The sequence below is a fragment of the Atractosteus spatula genome, chromosome 18, assembly GCF_055471065.1.
Source record: "Atractosteus spatula isolate fAtrSpa1 chromosome 18, fAtrSpa1.hap1, whole genome shotgun sequence".
Lineage (NCBI taxonomy): Eukaryota > Metazoa > Chordata > Actinopteri > Semionotiformes > Lepisosteidae > Atractosteus > Atractosteus spatula.
In genome coordinates, this window is record NC_142723.1 from 3,858,419 (window position 1) to 3,883,556 (window position 25,138).

The following is a 25,138-nucleotide window of genomic DNA, read 5'->3' on the forward strand; positions in this document are numbered from 1 at the left end:
GTTTGCATTCCACATGTAACTCATCCTTTTCACACGGAAGAGAATTTTTAATTTGGTCCTTATCCAGCTTAATGCTTTGATCAAACAGAGCAATGAGTGTAACTGTGGCTAAATCTTAATTAACATACCTTGTGTAAACAATGCTTATAATTAATCTACGTAGTGAAAGAACAGAAACTATGAAAATGCAGTATCTTAATGTGTAGGAAGCATCATATCCAACTTTGGATGTTTTTTTCCTTTGGCATTTTCTATTCAAATATATATGCATTTATTTTCGTCGATCTTATTGTTATGTTCAAGCAAATGTTTTTAAACCTCTCTGCACTGTTTATTTGTTTGTTACATTGGTAATTAAAGCAAATACATAGAAATACAAATAGAGTATGTTAACGGTGTGATAAAATACCACAGTTGGATTATTTACTACACTATAAAGATAGGAATCTTCAGAAATGAGATAATTCTGATGCTATAATTATGCCTCATCACTGTTTCTTTTGTGAACTCCTTTTTTTTTTGCTCTTGTTTTCAGGCTTTTAAAGTATCTAATTATGTGTCTGACTATATATGCCTTCTTTATGGTCTGTTTCAGTGTGCTCTGAAGTTCATGTCAGGATATCTTTAATTGGACACCTACTGTAACCTTCAAAAAGCTATAAGCATAGCAATAAAACAGTTTTGCTTGTTAGTCATATCTGTGCCTTAGTGATGATGTATTTGGACTGGACTATACAGAGAGCAGCAAAAAACAAGAAAGGTACAGTACTTTCAGTGCTCGCTTTCACACACAGTCTTAGTGTAGTATGATACAACAGAGTAGAACAATGGACATGTATGCCTCTTCTATACAAATTGCCACATTTTCATTGCTTCTAAAATACATCTTCCAGAGAATAAAGCAGAGCGAATTCTGATTGGTTGCAGCTGTCAGTAATTCTAGGTTGTGACCTTTCACCCTTTATCTGTGTGGATAATAGAGACGAGAAGCCAATAGAGGAAGATGTGACGTTTAGGAGCAGCAATCCATGGAATTGCAATAAGCAAAGAAAAAAAGCAACAAATCCAGAGCTTTTTAAAATACAATGTTTCCTTCGTGTTACTCTGTGCTCGATTTTTGAATGCAAGTAGGAGAAGAGGTATTCTATCCCTTGTAGTGTTTTCTTGTGGTAGTGTCACAAGATCTTATCTGCAGTCAGCGAGGTTCATCGGATCGTTTTACGATTCAAATTATTTATGTTCTCAGGCTTTGGTGTGTAACGTATTTGCAAATTTATTATGAATTTGCTGGTTGTGGACTGCTACAGTTTTTTAGTAGGCTGTTGTGTATGCTGCAGTTTAAAAAGACTCCTTGATATCCAAAAATGGGAAAAGCTAGGATGAGGGACAGGCTCAGCTTGACAGCACTTTTATGTGTATAGATTTCTTCTCTTCAGTTTTTATCAGTGACCACACTTCCTTTCATTATAAGTTAGAACAAAAAAAAACTGCACCTCCTGAACTTGGATTTGGAAGTTTTTATACATTGGTTTTGCTCATACTGTGCATTACAGTAGATCAGCCGAGAAGGAAAGGTTTTCTGTTTCGCTTTTCTTTATGCACAGCTAAGAAACAACTTGTGTCCTCTCGTCACATTTGTGCACAACGCCAATATGTTTTCCAATTCCAGCTTTCATGTTGCACACTGCAGTTCTCATAAGTGTGTGAACAGGGCTTCAAATAATCTTTGAATTTACGTTTTAAAACTTGTACTTGTAATGTTCGATTAGTATGCAACGGTACTGTTTCCTCTTCCATAGGTCAAACCTGATTTTGAGGAGAGGGGAGTTGCTCAAGAGCTGAGTTTCTGGGGGGAATGGTAGTAACACTCAGCCTGCTGTACTGTCTGGAGGGGGCAGGGTAGAGAGAATGGCAGCTGTTTTTTTTACAAGCTCATCCACAATCATGTCCACTGAGGACAGAGGTGGTATGCAAAAGCACTCTCTGCATATTCGTTTATGGTACGAACTTTATAAAGCCGGTACACAAGCATATCTGCTGATTGCTTATTGGAAGATTTGCGCAAATCTTTTAGATCTTTTTAATCTAAAATAGCTCACTAAATCAGTAAATTTGTGCAGCAGTTTAGAGGAGACTAGAGGGAGTTCTTCTGTGTTACAGAGTTAATGCAGGCCACTGCCACCCCCGTTCTTGAAGGGGGATTAAATTTCACAGTTGATATCAATGGCCCCAGGTACAGTTGTAAGATTGGACCATTGGGAAAAGCTGCTCTGGTCACAGATCACAGATCAGGTGAGGCCTGCAAGCAGAGGATTAGTACCTCTCTCTCCTGCACACTGGCCTGTACTGGCCTTTTTTGCAGCAGCAGACCTCCCTCTGCCTGTCTTACAGCACAATATCGACTCTAACAGATGGTCCAGAATTTCGGAGTTTGCCGGTGTTTTGTGGAGTGATGTACTGTAGGCATATAAAATTTAGGGGAAAGAACATGATTGAAAGTAATAATGTACTCAGACAGGAAATTATAGGAGATGTGTAAATGGCAAGTTACACAAAGTCTATGGCTATATATCTTGTAGTAATTATTTGTTCTTGTTGATGTCCAGTTATCTGCTTTAAGATTAATACTGTACATAACGCATATAAATGAGTTTTCTGTGGATAGCAAACTGCATTTGCTTTTGAGCTAATGGATAAAAAGGAAAATCTCAAGAAGAAAAGGATTGACATGGGTGCTTTTAGCAAATAATGACTTTTCGTTAGGATGCTTTGTAGAGCAGACCTGTCATCCAGAACTGACTAATGCCCGGATGTCAGAAGAATCCCAGAGCCGAGTTCTTTTACCTAAAACTAAATTCAGTCATCACAACTCCAAACATCCTTTAAGATGCTGAAAACACTAATAAGCTACAAACACAACTGGACTGCAAATAAAGCTCATTGGAATTGCTTGACTTTGTTGAAGTCTAACGAGTATTATTAACGCATATATTAATATTTTTATAGTATAGAATACTAGTACATATAGTATGCACTTGAATCCCAGAGGACCATGAGCTACAGTACATGCTTCAGATGTTTTATGTGAAGCACACAGTATGAGATATTCTTCGACTTCTAGCATATACATATATTATAGACATTTTTTAGCTGGACCAATGATTGTGCATGTGCTACAGACTTTTTTTCTAAAACAATAATTTGCCCAAGCTTCATTTTCCCTGAAATGAGCAAGTACAGCATCAAAAAGTGCAATATCCTGGCTGCAGAGCCCGTTAACTTTTTTTAGCATGCTACAGCAGTGCACACTCACTTCCACCCACCAGTGCACAACCGTACACACACCCACCTTCATTTAGACACAGTATATTAATGCAGCCAAGATGTGTCATTACTCTACGCTTCCAAATGTCTAGGCCACTGCTGCTCCACACAGTATCTGGTAGCGAGACAGAAAGGAGTGGCCTGCTGTGATTAATGGGGCAAGGCCTGCTGAGGAAAGAGGAGAGGGAGAGAAAACCGAGGAAGCAAGGCAGGAGAGAGTCCCATCTGGATGAGGTTTGGGGCCAGTCAGATGTAGGGAGAGTGGGAGGTCAGTAAGTGCTTGCGTTCGCTCCCCCTACTTCAGCACCCACCCCCCTCCCTCCCTCTCCACACTCTGTCTCTCATACACACACACACTCTACACACAACAGTGAACACACGCCCTCATCCATAATTGATGCTTGCTTTGGGCAGATGCTGGAGGGCCTGGGACTAGAGCAGCTGCTAAGTTTATGGAGGAAAAAGGGAGCAAGATGGTGCAGCAGGTATTATTTCTCCCTGTATTTCTGCTTTCTTTTTTCCTGTGTTTTGTGGACGGGGAGTGAAGGGCAAGCCTTGTCTTCGATTCGTGTGTGAGTGTGCCTTGAAGAAAGAGGGAGCCCCTTGTGCAACTGCACTCGAGCTGAATTAGGAGCAGCTGTTTTTCTTTCTCTCTTTCTCTCTTTCTTTCTCTCTCCGTGTCTGTCGTACTCTGAGCCTGCCTGGTGCTCTTCTTTGACTTCACCCTGGCTGCAGCGGTAACGTTCAGCAGAGTTGGAGTTCGCCAGTTGTTTTGTATTCGTGTAATTTGTGTCACAAGGGAAATGAGCTGGGCTGTAGCTTGTTCGTTTGTTTTTTTTTTAAATGAAACCTGCTTTAGAAACACACTGCTGTCTTCTCACGTTGGCGTTTTCTCGCTTTCTCAGTTGCTGACTTTTGCGAAAGAAGACTAAATGCTTTTTTTTTTCCGCCCCCCCCTGGCTTCTGAACTGCCTGTACTTAAAGGAAAGCTTTTTCTTTGTTCCCATCTTGTATCCTGTTTCAGTATGAAAAGGTAGTTAAGTGAAGAGCTGATGGGTATTTGACTGGTCAGCGACACCGTTGTGCACCGTTATCGGCTGTCACAGAAATCTTTATTAGAAGGCCGGAGAAAACGTTGCTGTTACCAAGGCTGAAAATGATTTGCTTGAGGCTCTTTACTGGCGAGGTGGCTTTTTTTATGAACCTGACTAACTAAAGTGCAACTTCGGGGGGAAAAGGGAAGAAAAAAGTTGCTTTGTCTTCTTCATTCCTCTAAAAGCGGGCCATCTTCAGTGACCTGTATAAAATTAAGATATTTTTGTTCAGTTCTGTTACGAGCTGCCTCAAAGCCGAGAGCAATAAAGTAGCGGATTTCATACACTGCCACGTAAAGCATATTTCAGAGCTCACAATGTGGTTTTCATTAGATTTGAGGCCAAAACATTTAGCTAAGCCTGACTGTCTGCCATCCTTTGTTCTTCCTCCGTTTGCCAACAACTATTTTATAAGGGACTCCAAAAACCTCACAGCAGCTTAAGGAATATAATGACTTCAGTGAAACAGTCCCAGCAGAGTCCAGGCACCAGGACTTCACACTTTGCTTTCTGCTGGGCTAAATTAGTCCTAAGAGTGACACTTTTTAAAAAAAAATTTTTTTAAGACTTACTCATTGTAGAAAGTGAGGGAGAGTTTAGCAGTCTTAATTAAATATTAGCAGTAATTATCTGAAAGCATGCTTGCTTAGGAATATTAATGAAGGCCCAGTGCAAAGTGCTGATGGTGTTAATGAGAAACAGCATGCTCTCTATAACATCTGTTTAAGAGCTCAGGAGGAGCAGCAGGGAATTTTACAAGGATCCCTTTTCCCGGGCCCTGAATCACTCCTTCTCGTGTCGTCTGTCTCTGCATAATTTTTTTATTTTATTTAATACTCTTCTCTGCTCATTAGTATTGCTCCTGGTATTACATCTGTCTAATGATGTAACCTATATACTCTCTGTGGGCTTGCTGGTTCTTGTCAAAGGGGCCTTTGGTGCATCTGCTGCAGATGCTAGAGTTATTTGAAAAATATTTTTTAAAAAGTGTCGAAAAGAGGAGAAAAAGAACTACACAGAAAATATCGCTTAGCAATTTCCTCAGTGCCTCCTCTGCCAAAAATGTGGTTTTCTGTGTCCATCAGAGTGCTGTGTGATTTGTGGTCTCCTCTTCTGATGACGATCCATTTTGTGGAATGGCAATTTAAGACCAGCAAACTCAGCACACCATTTCTTTTCATACTTGGAGTCGCCTGCTGAATGATACATCACCTTTTTTCAGAAAGTTTGTTTTTAGTGTTAGATAGGTCTTCTGAATCCTTTTGCATGTGGCTTTAATAAATACATACTTGCTTATTTACACTACTGGAATCTTGTAGTGGATGGGAATAGGATGATTTGAGTGCTGTACATATTTCATTGCCAAAACATGTACATCCTCACACCTGCTTACACGGTGGATTTTCATGTAATATGAAAATGTTTTATATTGGAGCGTACACAAATAAACACCCCTTTGCCTCAAAAGGTTTATGAATTTCCAGCTCAGAGGCTGCAACAGAAACATGCAATTTCTCTCATTTGGTATAATTCTCAGACCTGAACTGAAAGCCTCAAAACCTTAGCCGTAGGTGTGATTATCTCAAGTTTAAAATCTGCTTATTTTATTAGAGATTTCATATTGAGATATTTTGACCTTTCCGTGAATTTTTCATTGCAAAGATTTATTGTCTCTGTAATGAAACCGCATGCTTTGAGTAATATATTGAGATATTATTATTATTCTGCTAATGCAGTATAATTAATTAATGGCATGTGTTAGTTTGCGTAGCTTCTAAATTAGAAAGCTTTCTGCAGTTCAGCTGCAGAATATTAAACTGCATTTCTTTTGGATTCAACAGATCTCACTCAAGTTGTGTCTGATCAGAATTTGGATAAGACGTGTCCGATTGGATTAGTAGGCTCTAGAATGGCCCAGAGACTCAAATAGCAAAGGAGTTTGTCTGGAATGCAGATTGAGAGTCACCAGTTTGAGTCTGGACTTTGTCACTGACTGAGAGTCCAGGAACAGTGACACGCAAGTGGCCGACTGCTCTCGGTTTTGGCTGAAGTGGGTGAGGGCATCCTTTGCTTATTATGCAGTAGAAACTCCAGGAACTTGTCAGATGTGTGAGAACTTGTGGCATTGTTAGGTACGTCACTCTTCACCATTCTGACGCTAGCTCTGCTGACAGTACTGTGGATCTAGCAACATGAACAGAGGCCAAAGTCTTCAATGGTGTATGTTTCAAGGGAAAGTATGTGGGATTCCCAGCACTCCAGTGCAGGGATCAGGGTCAGAACAGTAAACCCAATTTCAGTTTGATAGGGTGTATCATTAATGGCAAAATGATGAGCTGTTAGGTTTTTAAGGCTTTGAGCTTTTTCAGGTTTTGATGATGAAAATGAAGTCAATGATGAACTGAAACAGCTCTGATAAATACCTGGCACAGAAGTTGAGGTATCTGCTATTTGTGCACTTCTAACTTACAATTTTAGTAAAATACGAACGCTTCTCATGCATTGAACAGGATAGGGAGATGTGTTTGTCAGACTACCCAGCTATCTGGAAAATTGAAAGTTGTAAAGATTTTAAAATGCTTTGCCCTTTTAATTCCCCCAGTGATGTCATGTGGTTAAGTCATTAATGCACTGCTGATCTTTGAAGGTTGCCCAAAACAGAAACTGAAACATCATGCTTTTGGTTTATTTCAGGGATTGCCTCAGATGCTTTTCGGTTTGTTTGTTTCCTACTGGCTTCACCCCCCACCCCTCCCCCTCCAGCTCTGCAATTAACTCTGAATAAAACCGCATCTCCTTCTTCTTCTTTTTCCTCCAGGGTAATCAGGACGCCACAGCACCTCCTGAAACGATGGCACAGCCTTATGCTTCAGCCCAGTTTGCGCCCCCGCAGAATGGCATCCCTGCTGAGTACACAGCCCCTCACCCCCACCCTGCGCCCGACTACACAGGCCAGACCACAGTCCCCGAGCACACACTAAACATGTACCCCCCAGCGCAGACGCACAGTGAACAGACCGGCCCCGACACAAGCGCACAGACTGTCTCTGGCACTGCCACAGTAAGTAACTCTGCTGCACTCTTGTTATGCCACAGGGCGCCATTTGGGTTTCAGTGCTCAGCACATGGGCTTGCCCTGGAAAGATCAAGATGTGGAAGACTGATGGTCTTTACAGCAACTATGATTGTTCTCCATGGGCGGTGTGTTTTCATCGGGTTTCAGATGTTGATTGACTTGTTGCCAGTTACTGTTGTTCTTGTCCTCTTGAGGAGGACTGTAAGGATATGAGAACAAACATTTAAGAAATAAATATATAAATTAACTGTTGCTCTGTTTCCTGCATCTTTCAAATACTGTTATTGTACATATATTAAAAAAACACAAAATATATTTAATGTATAAGGAAAAATAATCATGGTAATATAATAATAAAATATAATTATAATATTAATTTTAATTATAATGATAATACTAAGTTACATTTACCAGACTATTTTGTCTAGTATAGAGCTTCTAAAAATCACCATCAAGATTTCAAAGCGGCGTAAGGAGAGTTGGCATTTCATTATTTGAAACAGTAGGTTTTCTTTCGATCATTGATTTTAGGGAAACAGATAGAGAAAATGCTGCCTTCTGACATCTGGAAATGCCATTTCTGTTTCTTAGACCACAGCATGGAGTGTAAGGTCAGAAAGATCTAAATTACACCGTCTTTCAGAATAATGACTTCACCAGGAACTGTTTGTTATTTAAAACTAAGTCGTCCTTTTGCCCTGCTATTTCTATGTGTAATAGGAACGGAACTCAGTTTCTCCTGACAGTGCTTGCAATTAATGTAGTTAGGACAGCCGTCCTCCTGACTATACTGAACTTTTTAGTGGTCTTAAGTTGTATGTCATATAGAAACGTGTGTAGAACAAATGTCTTACCATGGTAAATATACAGAGCATCAAAAGATCACTTTATAAAAGGTTCTGATTTTAAATATTGATTACGTGTTTTTGACACCATTTTGATGAATCAGTCATTCATGACTGATTGGGATACACTTGAGTGACTATGACAGTTGCATAAGCAATACAATCATCTCATTAGTGAGAGCTGATTGGGCACAGGAGACAAGGTGATTTAACCTGTTGGGTGTCAAATTTGGTTAAAAAAAGAGAAAAAAACACAGAAAAGAACCAATAAGTTTTTAGTTACCTATAGAACAATGCCTTTGTGCCATCAGTATGTTGGCAGCTGGACTTTCCTGCACTAGAGCCAAGTACACTTTAGAGATGAATCCAGGTCTTGTGTAGACACCTCTGGATGGACTTCTGCCAACCTGCAGAGCAATATGCTAGTAGTTGTGTATGTCTGAGCAATAAGTGGGTTGGTACAGCTGTGATGGCTGAGCTACATTGATAAGATCCTGGGACCTCTCTTGCTCTGCTTCTTGGATGCAGAGCAGCTGTTTGTGAATGGGTCATCTTTCATCATGCCCTGTGAAGTGGGGTCAATGATCGTTTCTGCACCAGCTTCTGTGTGCCATCTCCTTGTGGCATGATGTGTCTGCCCTGTTAGGTATGGACACTCTATACAGAAAAAGGCCTTTCTTGATCTGGCCAATCACAAAGAAAATATGTCGAGGTTGGTAGTCTGCCTGCTGACACCTCATCTACTGCCCACTAACCTGCAGAAGAAGCTTTCCCTTTCATCCTTTGCCTGCTTCTAATATTTAGTTGGATAGAAGATGCGGTGGTGGCAATCATTTATTGTTGGAATGTATGGCCAATTTTCTGAGCAAAACGTCAGTTTAATTGCCTGTGTATTACAAATTACCCTTAAGTAGGTTTAGTTAACTTCCCCTGTATCCTTGCTGACTTTCACTGTGGGTGGCGTTTATGTGCACTCTCTGATGAGGGCGAGGGGAAAGAACATCAGCGTGTGTGAGAAGATACGAAATGGGAGCTGAGGTCTTTTCTCCACACTACTGTAGGCGTGCACGACGCTTTCTGGATCATTGCGTATTAACCGCCAGTCCTGCTTCTCCACATACTCCTTTCCGCCGGCTCGATTGCAAGGAAGGAGGCCTCGCACTGATGGAATATTGGCTTCTGCCCTGCGCAGCTCCTCTGTGTTCTCTTCAGGGCAGGAACAAACCTGCAGTTCCAGCCCTCCAGTCTGACTAACTTGCCCGTCCCTAATCCTGATTGCTCTAATCATGATGAATGGTCCTTATAAACAAACTGATTTGTGCCTGATGCAGTGCCAGGGTCAGAGGTCAGTCTGAGTAAGCTGTTCAGTATTGAGCTGCTGCGATTCTGAAGGGCGTGAGTCGGGAAAGTTAAATCTAGTCCTGAGCCACTGCTGATTTAATTTCCTTTGACTACCCATTTTATTGTCACTTAGAATCATTTTTCATGTACAGCGCTTGCAGTTCCTGGTACACAGGTGCTGTCAGCTGAGGATTTTGCATGGACTGTACTGTGTTGCCTGCAGTACTTGCATACATTTTAACGCACAATATTACCGGTATTACTTTTTGCAGTTACAGTGTATTTTGATTTGACACATTTTTAAAATATCACATGCAGTAATGGAAATGTATTTTTTTTTGTGTGTACATGAACAAAAATAATCTATTGCTGAATATCAAAATGTCTTCAGTAGCCTGAAAAAAGAAACATAAAAATCTGGATATGTTTTATAGATTTGAAATTTGCGTGCTTCCAGTACCGCAGCAACTAATGAAAAATATATCAGACTCATCTATTCTTCTATAGTACTTTCTGTTACTCTGGCAAATCGTATTGGAAAATATGTTTTCAGCTGGAGTTATGGGCTCAATTTTCCAATGAGAAAGTTTCTACACTAAACTCCAATCCGTTGAGTTGGAGCTCAGATTTCCTTGATGTAAGTAAGTAGAAACAGGGAGACTGTGGAAAGTATTCTATTTTATGAAAAATAAATGAGTAATAGATTTTGTCAAGTTTCCAAGCAGGAGTGATCAATATACTTGAAAGTTCTGCTACATCCCTAGTTTAGTAATTAATGTCTGCCTGTAAAAAAAAAAAACTTTTACAAAGGAAAGAAGTTCTAAAGCTAAAGGCAGAAGCCCCAGTCTTTGAGCTGTAGTTTTCTATCTTTTGTAAAAAGAGAAATAACCAAGAATATTTCTTATTTAAAAACTACTGTTCATTTAATGCAGAGTTAAATGTAGAATTTTAATAGCGTTGTAATAAGCATTTTGGTGAGAATTAGCTGAACATTACGAGAGTCAGCCTGTGTACAGTATCTACAGTATAGTTTGTTTTGAAAGAAAAAGAGGCAGTTTGACTTGTAACAGGTGGATGGGCATTTATTGATCATTTCTGCCAGGCAGACGTATTTTATTCTGTGAACAGGACCCAGATTTTCAGATGGGTCCTTCAGGAAAGCACTGGGGGCAGGATCAAGGTGCCGGGCATACAATGAGGCCATTAAAGTCCCGCGTTTGAAATGCTGCTCAGTCTCAAGGCTGTCGAGAAGCAAAAGAGCAGGGAGGACTAAAAGAAGGTCAGCCCTCTTTTCAAGCCAGGAAAATGGACCACCAGCAGCCTGTGAAAACGAATGGCACAGCCTGCGTTGACACGTGGCGCCGAATTCCCTATTACAATGGAATGAAAAAAAGGAGGGGTTCACTAGCCCTCCGCTATGTTCTGCACTTCTGTGGATAATAGAAAAGCACTGACAGCTAATCCAGCAGTTACTCTCCCTCCAGCAACTTTGAGCTCCTCGATAATTCTGAGTGCTGAGCACCCCAGCCGTCTTTTAATGCTGTCTGTCACCCCTGACCTTGGCAAGCAAGTTAGTGCAGAAGGGGTCACGTTCTGCCATGCAGCTGGGCAGAGCTAAAGAAGAACAAAAAGTCTCGCTAATTAAAGGTTTGACCAGTTGTGACACAGACTTTGTTAAATAAGATGGGTTTTACAAGCAGAGCCCAAATCTAGAAAGCTGTGAATAGGAGTGGAGAAGTGTGTGTCAGAAAATGTATCAAATACTGTATAATCTCCAAAGTCAGAATTTTAGACTCTGTTTCATAGTTGCAGTCTTTGGTATGTATGATTAAATTAGAACATTGGTAGTATTGTAGTGAATCTCAATTTTATATTTTGGGTCAACTGAGTTATGCTACAGTTTACTTTTGTTTAGAGCTGTATAGACTCTTGTGAATATATGATTTGATAAAGTAAAAGAAAGTAAAATACACAATGCATATAATGTGAAACCTGCGATATTGTGGAAGACAGCACCCTAGGATGATTGTCATTGTGTTATATTAAGGTTAGATACAGAGCTGCGATGGGTGAGTAAAAATCTATATGCATGCGACAAAATAATGAATCTGTACTTTAACCTAACACAATGAATGAAGGAAAATGAACCATTCAGTTCCTTAAATTGTTCAACACCTCTCTAAAAGATAAATTCATCTAACACCTATCCTATTTTTTCTCTTCCTCAAAGAGGAAAAAAATTGATGTTGCAAGGCATTCTTAAATACTAAAGCTAAATCCATAAAAGGAGAAAAAAATCTACTTATGTGGCGTTTGGGAGGGCAAGGGGAAAGAAATGTGAGACAGGCGATAGGAACACATTAAAGACACGGATAGCAGGGTATGGATTTAATGTGTGACAATGGGAATGCATAATCTCTAAGAACAACATGCTGGGGTCCCTCTGGGCAGACTGTGAAACCTGATGCCCTTGCAGTTTTTTGGAGCTGAGAGCCAGTTGCCTCTCCATTTGTCTTTCCTTTGTCTGCCATTTATGGAAAACACCCTGCCAGTATTATCAGTCTAGGCACCATAGTAAAAACGCTGTTCAAGAGCCAACAGTATTTCACAGCCTCACAGTCACCCTGGATTCGATAACTCAGTGGGGCCAGCTTTTTTCTTTACATTTTATCACGTCATCCAATGCAGAGGCTATATATATCTAGCAATGTACAGTGTGTGAAACTTTATTAAACACGCTTCCCTGTAAGCACTTGATAGCTTTTGCCTCTGAAGTTGGTGTGATAGAAACATGACACCCCTGTCAGTAGTGACCTTCCCAAAGACAGAGAAAGAGGTCCTCTGGTTTGGCAGTCAGAGCCAACAGAGACGTTGCAGAACCCAGTTCTTATAAACAGTTAACTGGTTGAACCAAGAGATCTGCCCCTGTGTTCATTGGCATGAGTACTGTAATAGACGTGGGTATACAAAAACCTGTAGCGTTCTGTGAAAGTCCCACAGAAACTGTATAGAGATTTTGGAAAAAACAAGCTGTTCTTTCGGAATGTTGTTTTGGCTTTTATTCTGGTAAATTGAGCAGTCTTGATCTCCACTCATTTAGTGGCTGGTTCGTTGAGCTTTTGAAAGGTATCAGGTAGGTAGTTCAATAGCTTTTGCTTCACACAGATTAATGAATTGGACCACACAGCACCAGGTTATTTTTCTTTAACGCATTCCTTCAGACTAGTTACAGCAGAAAGGCTAAATGTGTTTTTAAAAATGTAGTTTGAGTGTTTTTAAATTGTCAAATACAAACTGATTTCAGATTTGTTTTCTTTAGTTTCATTGTTTATTTGGATCTGTTTTAGAAATTGTTCCTATATATAGCCCTCCTATAATTACCATGCTAGTACATAAAAAGAAAACTATAATTTTCCTTCATTTAAAATCAAAGTAAGGCTACGTTAATTGTTTTACAAACTGTGATATGAGAATATTTCTAGGAGATATCGCTGTGTCCTGGTTAGACGAGACATTTTAGACAAAGGCTTCCTGTGACTCCTTAAACACAAATTACCGTGTGGTCTCGTCAGAATCACACAAGTCACTATAATACCAGGAAGATGTTGTCAGGCTCAGTCTACTCTATGTTACAGAAAACAACTACTTTATGTCAATATACCTGATTCTTACAAGATGCTCCTAATTTTTCTGCATCAGTTGTGTATACTGTATATCCTATATAACATTGTTACATTTAACTGGATCCATGTATACACGATAAATACATCATTCTGTCAATGTATTTACAATGTACTGTATATATATATATTATGGAATGTGTACCTAATAGAATTCCCCTTTGATATGTCTAATTATAATTTAAAAATAAACAATTTTGTCTAAATAGAGCTTGGGAAGTGAGAGAATAAATTACAAAGCAGTCTTTGTGCTTCTGCTGCGTTGTGTACAGGCTTTCAGTTTGATAAATACATACTGATGAGGTCATAAATACTTAGGTACAAAAGGTTAATGTAGTGTGAAAGACTGAGAGACTCTACCTCCAACCTGCTACATTGTAATGATACATTAGCTCCTCTGTATGAATAGAAAAGACTGATGTGGTTTGCAAAGTGGGATCCTCACTAATGACTCTGCTATCAAGCTTTCCATTTTTGGTTGTATATTTATAGCTTTTGAGAGGAAGTGTAGGTTTCTAGTGGGTTAACAGCTTGCACATCCGATTTATGTAACATTGTATTTACAGGTCCCAAATATTTTTCAGATTCAAATAAGCATCTTCTACTGTAGAATATGACTCACAGACTACTCATTCACTGCTGACATGTTACAAATAAATAAGAACGAGTTAAATTTGTTTCCTATTCAGCATACAGATGACCTTTTTATTAAATATGAGATTGAAAAAGTGCCAGAGGCTTCAGAATTATTAGAACATTTATTTTTTTAGGCTGTTACTTCTTATGTTACCAGGGCTCTTCCTCGTTACTTAAGGAATAGTTGCAGCCAAATGTTTTTTTCTGGGGCTGTAGCTGTTGACAGCGAGACCTTTGCAGTCCTCAGAGCACCCTTCCATTGAAATAATCATCACCCTCCAAAGTTAAGCATAGCCTGGAATTTTCTGATTAAATGCTATAATGTCAAAAGAGGCTCGGACAGAACTGAAAAGTTTGCGCCAAATCAAGATGTTTTCATTGTATCAAATTTAGTACATTTTCTTCTGTTGACTGGTACTTGGAATAGAGTACAATCAGGGTAATTTTCCATTGTTGGTTTTATTTGTTTTTTCCCCCAGACAGAGGTCTTGTCAGATTTGCTAACTTGAGCGGCAGATGAGTTTTTGGATATGAAAGTCCCATTATAGCACCTCTGAAGGTATGAGGCAGGCTGTCTCTAAGCAAATCCCTGGTATCAATACATAATGCATGTTTCGCCTACAGCATCCTCCACATACAGCTGTTCCACTGAGTGAAAAAAGAGCAGTCATTCCTTTTGGAAATGAGAAATATTGAAGTGTGCCTTATTTTACAGTTACAAACAAATCAACACTGCAGTTATATTACCAGGAGAATGTAAATCACAATTTTTACTGCCCTAGTTATTGGCTTATGAAAAAAAGATGTTATTAGGACTTACTGTAGAAAGGGAAGATTTGGGTGAGGAGGCCTTGAAAAATCAAAAGCATTTGTTTTACCAGATGTTTTTTCAGAAGTTCCAGCCAATGTTACAAGACAAGACTTAAAAGAATCCAAAAACACCTAATGATCCTTATACAGTATTGCCAAGTAATCATTTGGTTTTTTTCCCCACATTCTCCATTAAGCAGCTCTGTTTTTTGGCAATTTGTGAAGAATACAGGAAGGAACCAAAAACATAGTGCTTGTTCTTTTTATCTGCATTGAGGCAAATCAAAAGATTGGTTAACTATTTCTATATCATTTTAATAGCTTTCCATTGTTTCTGTTTTAGTCTATGTGACCAGTATTACCAGTACTTTTGTTTTGGACACCATTTTTTTATATAGCAGTATGCGTTTGCAAAGGGTTTACTTTCTAAAAAAGTGTTTTAGAAGCTGCCTATAAACCATGTATTTTTAAGTAAGTTAATGAATGTTGGGCACATCCTGTACAATACCTGTCTAGGCACTTATACAGTACCTGTGACCTGTGGTCACTTCTGAATGAGCAACACGTACCCAGCTGTGAAGCATCTTCTTGCACTCAGCAAGCTGTGTTTCACTAATCAAATACTAATGCATGTCTTTCAGCTTACCCCTGAAAATAAAGACGTCCTAACAAAAGAACAAATCAGTTTGGTCATTTTTAATGAAAGGAGGATTGGAAAAGGGAAACACATGGAATGAGACCACAAGCACAAGTGTCTTTTCACTGCCTGTCACCTTTCATTCCCCCCATTAGCCAGCGCACACCGATCTCTCCCAGCATGGGCTCAATCTCTTTCAAGCCCTCCACAGCAGTGGGCTGTGTCAACACAGCTCCAGTCAAAACGCACTTCCTGTAGAGTACTTGCCGCCACTTCACAGACCCTGCTCAGATCATAGCGGCCCTGGCTGTTTCCGTGAAGAGGGTTTTATGTTGTTAAGAGGTGTCATATTGTCTCGCTTCACAGCTGAGCTTGGTGTATGGATTAGATGGAAGGGACTGTAGCTGTGATTTAACCTTTAGTGAACCTGCTGTGCACAATGGTTTTGCGACCTTTTTATTATATTTATACACACTAATTCGTTTTTTGGGAGGGGAAAGGTTTATTTGCCCCTCAAATCCAAGCCATTTGTTTCCAGGCACTTAGGAATGTGATTTTTTTTCTTTTACTTCTGGGTCATAAGCAGTCAACTGCCTGTGGCTCTGGTAGTCTTCTACTCGTTGAGAGTGTTGCCAGGGCACATTGGAAAAGAATGCCAACCTCTTGTAAAGGCACATTGGAAAACAGTGAGCTCTTTCACCTGAGCACAGAAATTATCCGGAAGTGACAGTATTATCCGGAAGTGAGTGGAGAAGGACATCAGGGGAGGAGACGAAATGGAGAAGGATGGGTTGATAGACGGGGGGGCGTGACTACAGTGATCCGGTGCTCGGGGGGGCATGGCGATGGCAAACAAGTTCAGGCAGTCCAAAAAGGGGGAATCTGGGGCACAGTCCAAAGTCCAAAACCATCCATCCAAGATGAAACAAACACAGTTAAAATCCTGAACTGGATCCAGAACAGGGACAGGGAATAAAACGAAGGTAACGAGGCCAGGCGCTCCAAGCCCCGGAGTCAGATGGTCAGGTCGCCGCGAGGAAGCCGATGCCGTCGGGTCTCTCCTGGAGCCGCTGGTAGGCGGGCTTCCATCACCCAGTGCTGAGCAAGGAATAGCGAGAGCGCCAGGCTTCAATAAAGAGGCAAAACAGGGGGCAGGTGCACATAATCAACTAAAATACGAAAGGGATGGAGCGCCCTTAAGAGGAGGGATTACGATCGTGACATTTGGTTCATTTGAAGTGACCAGGCAGTGTAAACATACTTAGAGAACACTGGGAACTGGAATGGTGGCTCAATGCTCTGACCTAAGACGTCGGCGGCAGTGCACAATGTGGGGCGTGTTGAACATGATTCGGTCTGTCAGCCCAGCTGGTGGGGGATCGTTGAGTGTCCTGGGACTCAAAAAAACAGGTTCATCCCAGATGCATCAAATATCTTGTATTATCACAGGAATCGCCCACAGAGAAGTCAGATGTACAGTATGTTGCAGTTTATCATGACGAACATTTCGTTTTTAGCCAACATGGGCCGATATTTTGTGTAATGTTTGTTTTATAATTAAAACATCCACTTTAAAATCATTTTGTTCTTAAACAATGGGGTGGAATTGCCTCTGGGTTTTCTATACCCTGTGCCCACCAATGTTGTTTTCTCATGATGCCCACGTGGTAGAAAAAAACAATAATTTCCTGCCTCCTCCACCCCCTACAGAAACCAACCAGATTCTGGACTGTTTCCAGAATCACACATTTCAGGAGGCAGACGAGTTAGTGCAGTAAGTCTATTATAGTGTCCACTTTTCTTTTCATCATGAAACACAACTTGTAGAGGAGATACTCTGGATTATTTAGGGAATTGAATGAAGATACAGTACACATCTTGAGATTGTTGTGGTATTTTCACAACGGAGTCTTTATATATCTGTAATTACGCATTCTCAGTGTGTGTGTTTGAAGTGCAAACTGTCATAAAATAAAAATAAATTAAACCCATAAATTACAAATAGTTTATAAGCTAGCTCATTCCTTGTTCAGCCAAGTTATAATGCTTTCCATCAGTTGTCTTTTACCCCACTAGTAATGTGATACAAGCAATGATGTGCTTGTAGATACTGTCTTAGCTTTCAAGTTTCAAGTTTATGTCACTTCTGTGTGTATGGTGCTTAATATGGCACTGTTTATATAGTGGCGTTCTTTCCATTTGTGGAGAGTGTTTTTCCTCAAAACATTGCTTCAATTTTAATACTGCTCAATCATGTTTCTCTGTCTACATTGTTTTATTCTTTCTAACCAGCTCAAACAAAGTCTTACGGACCGTGGAATATGAATTTTACAGATATACAGTAACCTTACAGGTTACAGGTTTCCTACATTGAAAAATGCAAGATAGAGATACCTGTGTTTTGGGGATGGCAGGTTGCACAACATAAATCTATAAATAGAGAGATCTGAGCGGCCAGATGCATCTGTGTGCGTTGGTTGCAGAAGAACAAGTAAAGGTTAATTCCATGCTGAGAAGTAGGAAGAAGAAACACAACCTTTTGGCTGTTGTGCTTACTTCAGATGAAGGCTTGACAGCCAAAACAACTTTTTTATACTTTTCAGCTTGGAGTTAACCATTACTTGTTCATATATGAGTATATACTGTTTTGTGCCCCAAACACAGCTCTCCTCTATTTGTAACAGCTTTTTATTTGTGCAGCTGTAGTCTACAATACTGGTGCCAATGGAGCCTTCCAGGATCAAGAGGAATGTGTGGCCAGGGAACAATAATAACCCCACTGTCTGAGCTGAGGTCTTTTAAAATGGTTAACAGGGGGGCAAAGACACAGTCCACTTAGTAGATAAGAAAGAACTTTGGAGACACTAAAAAAATAACTTTCTGTCTCGTGTAAATGACATATCTCTGCCTTTATCCCAATGCATGCCGTCTTTATCAAAACAGAAAAGCAAACATGTTCATGAGAATTCAGTAATGTGATTTGCTGCGTCTGGGTGACTCATGCCTTGTTGTAGATAATGTAATCCACAGGAGGTGCTCACCCATTCAGGTTGGAGAGATCATTTGTGGGCTAAGGCTGGCTGTCTTTCCCCTGAGCTCGAGCAGTGAGAACAGAGGGGGGGTGAGGTGGGGTGGGCTTCAGTTTTGTCTTGGAAACAATCACTCGTTTTAGAAACAAAGTCAAACGAGATTCTTGCTGTTGTTTACCTCTGTCACTCAAATCAGTAACAATGCAATTGCAAATTGGTATTTCAGATCGAAATCCATATGCAGTATATATTATTGAAAATCACATAAGAAAGTCATACATAAGGTATAAATAAGTAAAAAGTTAGAAAGCCAAAATAGTTTCAATCTTTTAGTCTTGCATACAATGCAAAAACACTCCAATGCTACCTGGTCTAAAGACATTTGAAAATATTCACATACAATATATACAGTACATATGTTGACCTACATTATATAGTAAATTGAGGTGTACATTTGCGTATAGTGTCAGCAAACAGATTGAGATTTTTTTTCTAACAGGAGTATTTGTAACATATATTTGCTAAAAAAAAGGTCTCTCTACATGCAATACCATTTATAGATTTTAAACATTTTAAAACACAAGTAAAAAGGGTCAGTATTAAATTACTGTGTCAAGGTACCTTAGAAGGAGTTTGAGCTTGTCCTCTTTCCACAGGAGTGATTCTTGACCTTTGATTCTTTAGATGTACTGAGCTTGTTGAAAGTCCAGGATAGTTTGTTTAAATGACATGTTTTAATTGAACATGTCTAGTGTCAGAGACGAACTGCTTCAGAGCAGTTCGACAGCATGAGCCACGAGCCCATCAGGGAGAGTATACACGTGCGGATTCTGTATGTTTTACTTGGACAATTTCCCAGAATTGTTTGAAGAAGGAATGGAAAATATTCTCTAACCTGGTAACTAGGTTAGGGGTCTGACTGAGGTTTTGGCAGAGCTGTGTTGGCAGTGGTCCATTCTTCTTCGTGGCGGTCTTTTTTTTTAAGCCGACTGCCTAATATGGCACTGTTTTGTAGGTATTTGCTGCAGCATAATGTCTGTTAATTAATAGTAGACTATTGTTAGTTTTGTATTCGCAAAATAAAGCATGTCTCCTTAGGTTTTTGCTCTCTCTGCCTCTTTCTTCTTTCTCCTTTGCTTTCTCTTGTTCTCAGTCCTTCTCATTGTCTCCCCTCCTCTCTCTCTCTGTCTCCCAATCTCTATCCCTCTCTCTTGCTCCCACTTTCATTATTATTCTACCCGGCAAATGTTTTTAACAGAATCAGCTGAGGCAAGCAAAGCGCTGGAGCCTTGCATGTATCCAGAGAATAGGGCTGGATCTGTTCACGAGGCCATTTTCTCTGCCATCCCTGCCATATGGAAGCCCCTCTCCAAGCTTTTTCACTCCAGTGCCCTTGCTTATGTACACAGAGAGTAGAAGGCAGTCGTTTCTCTGTTTGCCTTTTAGAACACAGCGTGAGATCAATGAATGGTAAACACTGATAATTGCAGTGTCCACAGTCAGTGTGAAATTGATTAAGGTTGCGGGGCTGATCCAAATTCCATCAGAGCACAATTGCCTTAAGCTTACAGTCTTTTAGTCTCTCATTTCCATTGATGTTTTTTTTTGTGTGGACTTGTTACTTTTTTTGTTCTTTTCCCATTTTAAACACATAAAATGTAGCCTTGGAAGTTTTACTGAAGATTTGTTTTTGTTGTCATTTTAGTTCTAGGTTTTCCACTTCTTTTGCCCAGCAAAGTACGCTTTGATAAGTAACAAAGCTATAACTTGTTTTGTCCCCTTCAGTCTGCCATTTTTTTCTGAGGGAAAAACAGCAAAGCGGGAAGGGGCAGGAAGGTGCTGGCATTTAAAATGAAGTGTAAGCCTACCCGAACCAAGATGGCTGGAGCAACACTTCTCTTTGAAAGTGAAATAACAGTATTAGCAGCATCATTGACTGGTTAAAAAAATACAGTGAATGTGTTGGCATTGTTTTATATTGAAAAACACAGTTAATTAGACTTCAATGTAATGTTTTCGGCACATTTGCTTTGTTGTTCCATACGCTTGAATTACGCACATCTGCTTGTTCTGATCAGTGGCATAAGAAGTTCCATTTCCTTTAACAGCACATGATTAAGAAATATTACGCCTTCCAAACATGTTTACTGTGTCTGTGGAGGCAGAAGAGTGGGAATGAATCTGAAATGTGCTGCCTTGTCTCACAGAAGAGCTGGTGGAAGGCAAAGCAGAAGGTCTGTGTTTTCTGTTACAATAGCTGCAAAAATGGAAACCTGTGAGGGCTTTGTCTCTCCTTTTTAACACAAAAACAAAGAAATGACAGGAGGGTTATTTTACAAAAGTGCTTTAGATTTATTCCCTTCTTTCAGCGCTTTGTAGCCTATTGATCAGTTTAGAAAGCACTGCCTGAAAGCAAACAGAGGGGCTGGTAACTGATCCTAATCAATTAATTGATCCATCACTCTGACCCTGTGAATGGAGACTGAAGGGAGATCCATAAGGTCCGGCATCAGCTGTCTGTGTGCCAGTTCATTGCTGGATCTTAGTTTCCCTACTCATTTATTATTATTTATTAAATTATCTTTCATTTTCATAAGCATGACTGCCTTTCAAAACACACAGCAGTTGAAATCTACAATGAGTATTAGCAAGAAAACAATTATTAAATTGTAATAATAATTCTGAGCAATTATATGATGACTAAGTAGATTCTGTTAGAACCGCAGGAAGCTCGAGAAACTTAGCATATGACACAATGAGTCTCACTTGTAATGGCAAACATTGGATCTGTAAATTAGTTAATAAACTAGATTGTATGTATTATATAATATTAATGTGTGCAAAGATGATTGAGTTGTCAAGTACCATGCAATAAAATGGTTTATGTATTATAATAGGTTTTTAAATGCTAATTTTTTTTAGACCAGGTAGTTTCAGAAGCATACATTCTTCATTTTTAGCATCTTGTTGCATTAAAAATCTTTAATTTGTAAACGTTAATAGCAAGAAAATATTAAGTCCCAGTTTTGTGAACTTACAGGAAAGAAGTACTCCCAGTAGTCTTTTTTGAATTCTAAATCTGTGAAACAGCACACAGCACAATTGATACACAAGACTTTCATTTGGAACTTCGTCTTACAACAATATGTGGATTTTTAATTTCCCCCAGGTGACTTTGTAAGTCACTGCTTTGTTCTTCCTGTAATGTTTGAACCAGTTATTTAAAAAAAATAATCCTGGCCAGCAGTCTTTGAAAATAGCACCATAGCAGAGATAAAAGACCCAGGTGCTGCACCTCTTCATGATACAACAGAAACATGGAGCAAGTGGTGTGACACTAGGAGTTCGTCCAAGTGTAAAAATAGCTTTGGGCTCACTCGAGTACACAAACACACCTCCTTTTTGGCTACCCAACTACCCAGAACAGAAACCAAACAGCCAGCACATAAGGAAACAAAAGCCACATTAGAGCTCAACAGCGGAGTGTGCAGGGCTCTGTGACCCTCAGCACCAGACTGCCTTGCTCCTGGGTACGCTGACCAGGCAGCCAGCCAGACTCCACACACAGGCCTTGCAGGCATCCGAGTGTCAGTTACGCATGGGGGGATGGAGAAAAGAGACGTTCGAAAGAAATGATTTGAATGGCAGCGAACATGCTTTTAGAAGAAGGTGCGTGTGTGTGAGTAGCATTTTGGCTCTGGCTTGCTTTCGGCTATTTCTTTTGGGTGTGCAGATCGCATTGCGTCGCTGTATGTTGGAGTGGGGTCGCGTGATTTTTTTGCTGCTTTCAACAAGACATTCAGAACGTGGGCTGCTTACAGGCTGTGTCACAGGCTGAAGGCGCAGGTTTTAAAGTCAGCGGGTTCTAGACAGGCTTTTAGGGAGGATACATGGGAAGGAACAGGTAGAAAGCTTCTGTTCATTGTGCGATTCTGTTGAGCAAAAGGAGCCTCCCAGAATGCTCAGACATCGCTTACTTCCTGTAATATATGGCCAGCAGCCATATCACCCTGCAACTCACAACTGGCAACCCACTGAAGCTAAGCAGGTGTGAGCCTGGTCAGTACCTGGATGGGAGACCTCCTGGGATAAACTGAAGTTGCTGCTGGAAGAGGTGTTAGTGGGGTCACCCTGTGGTCTATGTGGGTCCTAATGCCCCAGTATAGTGATGGGGACACTATACTGTAAAACAGGTGCCATCCTTCGGATGAGACATAAAACCGAGGTCCTGACTCTCTGTGGTCATTAAAAATCCCAGGGCGTTTCTTGAAAAGAGTAGGGGTGTAACCCTGGTGTCCTGGCCAAATTTCCCATTGGCTGTTACCAATCATGGCCTCCTAATAATCCCCCTCTATGAATTAGCTACATTACTCTGCTCTCCTCCCCACTGATAGCTGATGTGTGGTGAGCGTTCTGGCGCACTATGGCTGCCGTCGCATCATCCAGGTGGGGCTGCACATTGGTGGTGATGGAGGGGAGTCCCCATTACCTGTAAAGCACTTTGAGTGGAGTATCCAGAAAAGCACTATATAAGTGTAAGCAATTATTATTATTATTAATTATTAAAGTATCAGTATCTCAGGGTCATGATGTTACACCCATGGCACCCCAAATACACACAATTTATCAGCTCACTAAAGGTCTGTTCAAGCACGTTAAAATAGATTCTTGCATTTAAGAAAGAAGATGTAATCTTTTAAAGTACAGTGCCTAATTTGAGTGTATATATTCCAGCTGAGAAAATTGTGTGAGCCACAGAGGATATTCTTGTCTCATTTTCTTAAAGTATAGCTCAGCCTAGTGACTCGTCTGATATAGTCACCACTCCTTTTGGCTGAGGAGAAGCAGCCATAAACAGCTTTTGGCTCCCTGGCATAAAAAAAATATACATACAGAGAAAATACAAATCTTTTAGATCTTTTTTCTTCCTTTTTCTAAAATCATCACAGTATGCTGCAGAAGCTGTGTCCTGCCCAGAATGGCTGCACTGCTTAATTCTGTGCCAGATTTAGTTATGCATGTCTTCTTTCAAGAGTGTGCTTGTTGCTTTTCTCTTGTTTGCACATTTGGGTGTTCCTTGCAAATCTTTTCCTTTCTTTGGAAATCCTCTGCAAAGTGACAGACACTCTACTGACTGCACTGCCACAAGACACATTGCTTTCAGTTTTGGTCGTTTACTGTGAGGGTGCCTGGGGTTGTGATCTGTCAAATGTTTCTTCTTCTGTCACTGACAATTAAGGAAACAAGTATGCGGACATAAAGGAAACAAGCAGGATAACATTTGAAGATTCATTTTCTTTCTTTAGCCCTTATTATTTTCAATTGAATATATTTCTTCTACTTTTATATTTGGATTTTGCCATGCCAAAGAATAAATGTGATTTATTTAATACAAAATGACATTTTAAAGAGTTAAGTTTTAATTCTGAACCCTCAGAAATCTCGTTCTCTCAAAAGACACGCTCAAGTAACAAGGCTCCATGTTTTTTGGGACAATTCCCTTTATTCAGCTATTTAGCTGTCTGTTTTTGAAAACTAACAAAGGTGAGGTTAACTAGAGTCTTTCTGACCCAAACCCTGCTTGATATAATATATAATTAATGGCTTGCTTGTCAAAACAGTGCTTCTATAACCCTACTACCATGTGTGTGCATGAATGTGCTCTTTCTTTAATCACTGCTTAGCTGCTCTGTCAAATCTGGCTGACAGTGAGAGTGTCAGACCTGTGCTGCTACACCTGAAAAAAGAGATACAGTACCACTTACAAGTATGTGTAGTGCTTTGAAATACAGTACGAGGACTCTCCCCTGGAATATCTCTCTGAACATTGCAATGGGATCACATATACCCGCAAGCGAATAATAAAAAAATACCAGTAAAATGGGCATTTCCATCAATTAAATGTTATCTCTATTATTTAAATGTATTGATCATTCTAGCTGTGTGTTGTGTTGTATCACATTCAACAGAATTATTTTGAGATATGTTTGTCTTATTTGGCTTTATTTTAATTTAAGGGTTCTATGCTATATAAAAAGATGGTGAATTTCCATGTGATATAATACGTATCTACATAATTATCCATTGACTTATCTCTGATTTAACATCTGTGTCACAAAAGAAAGAATGTACTTACTGTACTTGTTCTGTATACTGGCAACTGCAGTTTTTCACATTGAGAAAACATAAGTACCTCCACACCTCCACATTGCATCATAGTAATGAGATTTCTTCGCTGCATAGACAATTTAGGGCTTTTTAACTCATACGAATTCTGCAAACATGGGCTTAAGTTTTTTGGCAAGGTCTCCGACTACATTAAAATGTATTTTGAGTCTAAACCAGAGACTGGAAAGCACAATTCATCATTGTTAGTGATCCCTTTTTCAAATCTGGCGCTACCATCTGCTGAATATTTAAATTCTGGTTGTATCGCACGATGCATTAGAAATAACCCAGTAGCACAAATTGGGTTGTTGCAAAACTGTGTTTTGCAGACAAGTTATTTCAATGTGGTCCTAACAAGACTAATAAGACTTTTGGCAATGAAAGATCTGTATACGGAGCATGTGGTTTGTTTTTTTATGATGTCTTTGGAGAACAGAAACCAAAGCCTTCTGAAGAGATGACCTTCTGATGATGAGAGATAGATAAGTGAAATATCAG

General features: G+C 39.8%; 1 protein-coding gene across 24 annotated transcripts in view; it reads left to right on the plus strand.

The window, feature by feature from the left end:
* rbfox1 (RNA binding fox-1 homolog 1) overlaps nucleotides 1-25,138 on the plus strand; it is a 648,127-nt gene that overhangs the window by 568,638 nt on the left and 54,351 nt on the right. For 21 of the 24 annotated variants that reach the window (XR_016094401.1, XR_016094402.1, XM_088936368.1 and 18 more), the window contains one exon: nucleotides 7,237-7,479. Coding sequence is in view for 22 of the 24 variants with exons in the window: in XM_088936368.1 (XP_088792494.1) it covers nucleotides 7,237-7,479 (243 nt within the window). In the remaining 2 variants the exon portion in view is untranslated. Of the gene's footprint in view, nucleotides 1-3,542; nucleotides 3,593-3,673; nucleotides 3,810-7,236; nucleotides 7,480-25,138 lie in introns of those variants that run through there. The other 3 variants (XM_088936374.1, XM_088936381.1, XM_088936375.1) reach the window with 3 other exon arrangements.